This window comes from Stegastes partitus, unplaced genomic scaffold, assembly GCF_000690725.1.
Source record: "Stegastes partitus isolate 25-593 unplaced genomic scaffold, Stegastes_partitus-1.0.2 Scaffold1464, whole genome shotgun sequence".
NCBI lineage: Eukaryota > Metazoa > Chordata > Actinopteri > Pomacentridae > Stegastes > Stegastes partitus.
In genome coordinates, this window is record NW_007579195.1 from 40,510 (window position 1) to 49,205 (window position 8,696).

General features: G+C 42.5%; 1 protein-coding gene across 1 annotated transcript in view; it reads right to left on the bottom strand.

Annotated features, from left to right (window-relative positions):
• The window catches only part of LOC103370671 (CUGBP Elav-like family member 2), a 124,368-nt gene that overhangs the window by 19,482 nt on the left and 96,190 nt on the right, over nt 1–8,696 (bottom strand). The window contains exons 7-8 of the mRNA XM_008299800.1: nt 7,906–8,067; nt 5,410–5,473 (exon numbers count right to left, since the gene is read on the bottom strand). Coding sequence (XP_008298022.1) covers nt 5,410–5,473; nt 7,906–8,067 — 226 coding nt within the window. The remainder of the gene's footprint in view (nt 1–5,409; nt 5,474–7,905; nt 8,068–8,696) is intronic.

Genomic DNA, 8,696 nt, shown 5'->3' on the forward strand with positions numbered 1-8,696 from the left:
AACTTTGGTGATTTTTAAAGAAAATGTCAACTTTGGGCAGAGTTTGATGTTCAGAGGGTTGAACATGTTCAGATATAATCAGCTGTTACTGAAGATATCAACAAAAATGCGTCTCTTCATATCAGTCAGGCTCCAGCTTTGGTGTCAAATGATCGAATCCGTCCAACTTTAAGCTCCACATTAAAGCTCCGTCCATACATTCGGTGTATTTCAGGACCCCTGCAGGCTCCTCATTGTTAATCCTCTCCCTGGCATTAGCATACGGGCTCGTACTTAAGCATAATTAACGACTACATGCCGGCACCTAAATGATGGCGAAGCAAAGGCTATAAAACACCATCTGCGAGCACAACTCCACATTTCACCTCACTGCTGCGAAAGACGTGTGTGTGTTTATGCCAGAGTGTGTGTGTGTGTGTGTGTGTGTGTGTGTTAATAAAAACCTCCTAAAGCAAACAGTCATCAGTGCAGAAACCGGTTCTTACCACCAGGAGAAGCCCCTTCGTCTGACTGGGTTAATAACATAACGGGTGTCGATGTGAGGTGTATGCGTCGTATATACAGTCGGGGTGTATATACAGCACCATGGGGGTAACACACACACACACACACACACACCTACACACACGCACACACACACGAAAAAAAAAGACGCACACAAACAAGACAACCATGAGCGAGATCCATCTTGTTTGAATGATTTCAGGGTCCCCAAAAAACAGAGATCCTCCACCCAGACAAACCAAAAAAACAGAAAGAAGAACAGAAACGCGGCAGGAACTCGCTGAGAAAGTTTAAAAAAACTGCAGCAGGAACAAGAACAACAGCAGAAACACCGACGACGTGTGCGTGCTCGCCGTAAACGAGCGTGCACATCCGCGTGACTCCTCGATTTCTGTTTTAAACTCACGAGCGGCGCGCCGCAGCCGAAACCAATCTTGTTTTTCAAAAGCGATTTTCTCCAATTTTCTGTGATACATCAAAAGACGAAATGGATTTCTGTTTCCACGCAAGGTGGGAATAAAACAGCCGTCACTCTTTCTATCACACAAACCCCTCCTGCACTAATTCACACTCTGGTTTAGTTTTTGTTTCTGTGAGACGCGACCGGCGGCGTCGCTGCTGCGGGCTGCACAGAGAGAAGAACTTTATTATTATTATAACCTAAAGACGGTTTGTTAAATTTATCTTGCAGGCCTCGTTTAGCTCTATGGAGACGGTTGATCAGACAGGAGGCCCATTTTAAGGCATGAGTCCACTCTGATGTGTTCATGATGCAAACAAACGGTCGTTGTGTTGCTGCTCTTTGCCTCTTTGGCTGCTTCCTTTATCCGTTCGGTTTCACGAGCGTTAACCCTCGCTGCTCTTCCTCCTTTTCTTTCACTTTCGTTCCTCTTTTTTGTTTCCATATACATTCCTCTTTTTCTTTTACCCCTCTTTAGTCCTTTTCAGACATGTGATACGTAACATTTAGCAGAAACAGGCTCAATATTTGTCACCCACGTGGGATACGCTAACGAATAAATTATTAAATCTAAAATTTTGGTCCATGTGTGATGATAATCTAACAACTACTTGACCATAAAAAGCTCCAACTTGAAGACAGACGTCACCAAACAAATTATTCACCTGCAGCTGATAAACTGTGACTCCGTGTCCGATGTGTTGGGGATAATTTATAATCATTTTACTGATTAATGAAGTTAAAAGTGTCGTTTCAGGAGCGTAAATGCAGTTTGTATTTGAAAGCTTTTATATGTTGTTCGATGCAGCAGATATTTAATAAACTCAGAGGAAATCGTCGCTCCCAGATGTTTAGGATGAACTGAACTTAAGCTGCTGTTCGGCAAAATTAAGCTAGCTAAGTTACAGACTCTGTCTTCGCTGCAGTAAATCCAAGAAACTCAAGCAAGTCCAGTCGCTTACGAGTAAACTACGAGAACAACTCAAACCCTGGATGAAAATTTTTGGACATTTATATAATAATTGTAATAGATGTTAAACTGTGGAGCAGAGTGAATGCTGTCTGTGATGCTTGTGGACCAATATTGGTGCCAAAAAAAGAAGAAAAAAAAGCCGTCGTCAAACGGTTTCACACAACCTGACGTATGTCTGATGCAGCAGATGTTTAATAAACTCAGAGGAAATCGTCTTGAACAGCTGGAAGCAACAAACTTCAGCTCCTGGCTTCCATTTATTATTGCTGAGTGTCTTTATTCTGACCTGTTGCAGACTCTTCACGGTAAAGTTTTACTTTTAAGGACAGTTCATCTTGAGGCCAATTAAACCTGCATCCACCAGCAGGGGGCGACTCCTGAAAGCAGTCAGACTCATGATGCTGTTTGATGCTGCATGTCGTCAATGAACTCAGAGGAAATAGTCCTAAACATCCGGGAGCAACGAGCTAAGTTTCCCAATAAAATTTATTCATGATGAGTCTCATGAGCTTGATCTGTTATTTCTATTTGACATTTCAGCGACAGGCCTTAAACCTACGTTCTCTCTAAAAGCCAGCAGGGGGCAACTCCTCTGGTTGCAGAAAGAAGTCGGACTCATTTGGATCCTGCTGCTGTTTGATGCTGCAGATGTTCAATAAACTCAGAGGAAATAGTTCCAGGTGAACTTTACCTGTTGTTAAGTGGATTATATTTAAGCTGCATCACTCCTCGTCTTCAGGTTTTACTTCCAAGTGAACAAGAAAGACGCTTCATGATTCTCAAACTCTGTCTTCTACTGTCTGGACCAATAATGGAGCTGGAGGAAAAAAAAACGGCCTCGCTTCATCCAGCAGCTGCAGACTTGTGCTGAAATGTTGCTTAAAGGTCCGAGTTGAGGACACGACGTCTTCAGATGAACCCGGAGGAGAGCAGGTCTGAAAGGAGCTTTATTTACTCCTCTTCTATCCCACTTTGCTCGACCTTAGATCGCCTCTTTCTTTCTCTAACCATTCCTCCTTCATCTATTTTCCTTCTGCTTCTACATATTTCTTCTTCTTCTTCTTCTTCGTCTCTCCGTGCAACCTCTTCCTTTCTTTCCCTCCTCTCAAAGCAGCTCCACCAATCCTTCCTTGTCAGAGACCATCTCCTCCTCGTTGGACAAACATTTTCAAGACAGTTATAAGGACGAGAAAAAAAAAAAAAGAAGGGAGTCGGCAGGAGATAAAAATAACCGGGTTAGAGCGGAATAAAGCGGAGACAAAGCCGAGCAGCGCTAGGAAAGAGACCAACACCACGTCAGAGCATCCGGGCAGCGCAGATGGCGGCGTGCATATGTGTGCACGAGGAATGCATGCGTGTGCAGCCGGCATGGCAGCGCCGGGCCGCACCGGGCTGGCGCTGGCTGCATCTAATTGAACGCTCATTGGTGTAATTGAAGCCTCTCAGCTCGGCGGCTCGTCGTGTTAAAGACCGGGACCAGATGTCATTCAGCTGCCTCGCATCTCCTGCCAATCACCAACGCTCTCAACGCAGATGGAGGACCAACAGACCTCCAGATTCAGACGCCGCCGCCGCCCGCCCTCGCTTCCAAATCCCACAGCCGATTTGTCGGGTTTGTAAGGAAAATGTGTGTTTAGAAAAAAATAAAAGCAGCCGAAGTGCGACGGAGGGACACAAGATGGGGCTCGAAGCCTTCGGAAAGCGAAACGAGGCGACGCTGGAAAGTGCTGCAAAGGTGAGACGAAGAGGCGCAAGAGTGTCTGCACTAAAAAAAAAAAAAAAAGAGGCTTAAAATAAATACAAAAAAAAAAGAGTTTAATGGAAAGAGAGAAGAAGAAGAAGAAGTGGGAGGTGATGAGTTTAAAGCCCCCCCTCAAAAAAAATTATACTTCTTAAAGACGGAGATTTTATCTTGTTCAACATTTAATAGCGGAGCTTCTGAGCGCGCTCTGGGCTCAGATTAATACAGAACTGGGTTAATACAATATGCATCTTTTATTGCAGCGCCGGCTCCACTTTGGAGAATTAGCGTCCCGCGTCACTTCACTTCCTCCTGTCCTTATTCAGCCCGTTTAGAGCTCGGAAACTTCAAAAGAAAACAAAATTGGCTGCCGAGTGTTTAAAGCTTTAACCCTCTGAACCTTAAAACACAAAAAAATCATTAAGTTAGAGGATTTATCAAAGCTAGAAACTGCAAAAACAGAAAAAAAATGTACGATTTTTAACTTTTGCATCATCCGTGATGCGTCGTTTTGTTCGGAAATGAATTTAAATCATAATATTTAAAATATTTTAAAGATGAATCTCAAAAAACTGAGAGATTTGTCAGATTTGGAGCTGAAATTTAAGACACTTCAAGCACTAATTACATCAAAATAACTCCATTCTTTATGCAACAGCTAAAAAAAAGGCAAAAATAAACCATTTGCACTATTTTCGGGCTGAAAATCTTTTTTATTCTGCAGGTCTCATTTGAAAATTCGCCCAAAAATCAACGGTTTCCTCTAAATGGATTCCGTAAAAAACAAAAAATTCTGTGCACCTTGAAGCAACTGTGAAGCCATGAACGACTCAGCTGTGATGAACAGTCAGGTAGCAAAAATTCAGGGAGTTTTGGTTGCACTGCAGGCTAGGAGACGAATTTAGATAATTCTTTATTGATGCCCAATCAGGAAAAATCAGGAATTAAAAATGTAAAATAGAAAAATTATCTCCGACATGTAGAGCCGCTGTGTTTATTTCCAGTGTTGGTAACGTCTGTGGGCACTTCAGGAATGTTTTACATGTTGATTCAAGGTTTTTGTAAAATAAATAATCACAGAAATTTAAATTCCGTTTTTTTGCTTTTTAACATTTATGACTTTTTAACTTGATTATTCTGCATGAAAAGATATTGTCAGTTGTCTCTGCTTCTAGCTCTAGTCGTGCTGTTTCCATGGAGGTGCAGGATTTTGTAATGCAGTGAAAAATGAGTCTAAAAACAACCGCCCGGGGTTCAGAGGGTTAAACGAGAAGACGCTCTGAAACAGAACGACGACGGACCAGTAGATGGCGCCATGCCGCAAACACTCCCACCGATCGGAGCCCACTTTTCCACCGTTTCTCTGCGCTACCCTTTCTTTCTTTTTTTCTTTTTCCTCTTCTCTTCCCTGTGATTCATCCATCCCTGACAAAGCCTCGGTGCTACTGTTACACGCCCAGGGCAGCGCTCTTGTCTGGCCTCATTAAAAGATCAAGACGAATCTTAGCAACGGTTAATAAATCTTCGGGGCAAAGATCTCTCTCTTTTACTCCACCACGCGAGTTCATCTGTTATGCTCTTTGGTCCTCTTTTAGAAGTCTGTTAAAAGAAAAGAAAAGAAAAGAAAAAAAACACAACAGAGAGGCGCAACAAAGAGTCGGCTGCCGCGGCGGTAGATCGTCGCGGTTTCAGGGGGAGGGAGGGAGTCTGATCAACCGAGTTTTGACTCACCGGCCATCTGCTGGATCCCGCTGAAGGCTCCCAGGTTACCGGAGGAGGTCGCCTGCTGAAGCAACTAAAAGAGGAAGAGAGACGAGGCGGGGAAAGAAAGAAGAGAAAAACAAGAGTGAGCCGAGTGCACAGCCGGAGCGAGTCCATAGCATGCTACGCTGAGGAGCTAAACTGGTAATGAGCGGGTTTTCAGCGACGTGGAGTTTTTTTTTTTTTTTTTTTGCATCAGCGCTCGATGAGTAAATGAGCCGCTAATACAGTTTGATCTCTCCTCCAAGCAAATGCCGCCGTTTGCATTCCGCCACGAGTCTCCCAGACAAGTTGAGCATGAAAGCTCCAATCTAGCCGACTAATTAGATTCCAAAACAAAAGTGGAATACTGATGCTGTCAAAAACTCATCCTTCAGAGGCTCGAATTAACAGCAAATTAACATCTTGTTTCTATTGTGTGATTTTCTTCTTCTTCTTCACTAGCATAGAGCTTAATCTTCTCCAAAGAGGATTCAAAGAGCAGAAAAAAAAAAAATCTGGGAGCCCAATTCACACTTTTTTTTTTAACCCTCCTGTAAATAAATTTAAAAAAAAAGGTGCAAATTGCATCTCGGATTCAACAAATCGACCAGAACCAGACGTCCGAGGTGTGAGTGTGTTGTAGGAAGTTTGGGTTGTTAATTGAGGAGGGAGGGGTGAAAAAAAAAAAAGTTAGCGGTGAAAACTTTCCGGAAGGGGAGACGACGAGAGCCGAAAGAGACAATGAGGTGTCTGAACCTTCGTGCGAAAACCGAGGAAGCCGGTAACTTTCCAATCAAACAAATCAACCGGCGAGAGCCTCAGATGCTGTGCAGCCGAGCCCGCTTCCCAAATTGGGGATCAGCGGATTCCCGGGGGCTCCGCGCCGGGTTTCTGGTTTTGGTTTAATTCCACAAAAAAAAAGCACCGAGAAGTTACCGCAAAGCAGAAAATACAGTCTGAACCGAGTGAAACAAGCCCGTAGCTCAGAGATCATCCTCAATACTCTGTTAAAGACGATTAATTAGTGCAACAAATACGTGTTAATGGTGAAAACTTGCACCGAAATTGCAGCATTTTTCCAAATTTTAATCAATTTATGAGATTTATGCTGCAAAACTACTTTAGTTAATATTAAGGAAAGACTCTGAATCTTCCTTCCTGACGACTATAATCATGTTTTATGTGATGGATGTTGGAAAAACGCACTAAATGCAGGTAATACTTTCAGATTTTGCAGATGCATCGATTAAAAAACAATTTAAAATCATATTTGTAGCTTCATTTGTGCACATAAACTAGAAAAAACATCTGTTCTTTGAAATTAATTTGTATCCTGCACATTTTTTATTTCGTTTTTTGGTTTAATTTCACAAGAAGCAGCGAAAATTTAGTAAAATTACAGATAATACAGTTTGTAGAGAGTAAAACAAGCCTGTATTTTCAAATTCAAACAGTTTTGCTTTAATATTTTGTGCAGGACAAGAAATTAAGGCATAAAATATGTTAATTTAATGCTTTTTTTGTGCACATAAACTACAAAAAACATCTTTTTTGGCAAATAATTTGTATTTTGCGCATTTTTTATTTAATTTTTTTGGCTTTGGTTTAATATACAGTTTGTATTTTCGAATTGAAACAGTTTTGCTTTAATAATTTATGCAGGACAAGTAATTAAGGCTTCAAATATGTTCATTTAATACTTTTTTTGTGCAAATATAAGGCGCTGCATTCTTATGTTGCACCAAAATCGCAGCATTTCTTCAAGTTTTAATCATTTTATCAGATTTATGCTGCAAAACGGCTTTAGTTAAAGTTAAAGGAACGACTCTGAATCTTCCGTCTTAATGCTTTGAGCTGCATAAACACGACTATGATCATGTTTTAGGTCATAGAAACTAGAAAAACGCATTAAATGCAGGTAATAAGTCTAGACTTTGCAGCTGCATCGATTGAACAACATCATCTGGACTCATCGTGATTCTCCTGAAGTCTATTTGCAGCTTCATGTTTGCACAGAAACCACAAAACATTATTTTTTTTTGCAATTAATTTCTAATCTTGTAGATGTTTTCTGTTTTTTTCAAACGCAGCCTCCTAAACTCGTCGAGGACTTCATTAGAAAGACGGCGATGATATTTATTTATTTTTTGGCAGTAAAACACCGTCGGAACGCTTCCTGTTTGATCTGCTGTGAAGTTTTCGGAGACATAAAACGTCACCGCCGGGGAGCCTTAAATCCAATTCAGAGACCTCATTTCCTCACCGGCGCTCCCAGGGGGTGAGGATGGAGAGGAGGGGGGAGGAATTACAGAACGAAATAAAGAGAAACAGGAGGACAGACGGGGAGGAAGAGGTGTGGGTTGTTTTTTTAATGTTCTCGGTTGGGGCACTGACTGCAGCGGCGCCGGCCACGGGGCTGCAGTAAGGGGTGATGGAGGAGGAGGAGGAGGAGGAGGAGGAGGTGATGGAGGCGGCGCTCCTTACAGCCAGATACTGAGGGGTGAGGCCGCCCAGCCCCGTCAGACTCCCCCAGGTGGTGGCGCTGTTCAGCTGCTGCATCTGCTGCGCCAGCTGCTGCTGCAGACGCCGCTGCTCCTTGTCCTTCTGCGTGTCGGCGAACTTCACCACGATGGGAGACGAGCAGCCCTGCATGGAGGGAGGACGGAGGAGGAGGACGGAGGAGGAGGACGGAGGAGAATGGAGGAGGAGGAGATGTGAGAGAGGAGGGAGGAAGAAAGGAGGCAGCAGAGGAGACGAGGAAAAAAGATGGAGGAAGTAAGAGGGAGAAGAAAAGGATGGAGATGAGGGGAAAGATGTAAGAAGAGTAGAAAAGGGATGAAAAGGAAGAGATGAGAAGATAAGAAAAGAGGGAAAAAGAAATAAGACGAGAAAGAAGAGACGGAAGAAGGAGGAGGAAGGTAGAAGATGAGAAGATAGAAGACGAGAGGAGAGAAAAGGAAGAAGAAATGAAGATGAGGAGCAAACGGGAAAAAGGAGATGAAACAAGATGAGAAGACATAAAAAGAAATAGGAAGAAGAGATGTAAAAGAGAAGAAAAGTAGGAGAGGTGAGAAAATGAGAAAGACGAGACGAAAAATATGAGATTAAAAAGGAGATTAAAGGACGGAGGTTAGAAGAAGAAGCAAGAAGAGAAGAAAGCAGCAGATGAGACGAGAAGAGAAGAAATGAAAAGAAAGAAAGAACGATGAGAGACGAGTAAAGAGACGAAGTTGAGAAGAGAAAAAGATAAAAGAGATAAAAATTAAAAAAACAAG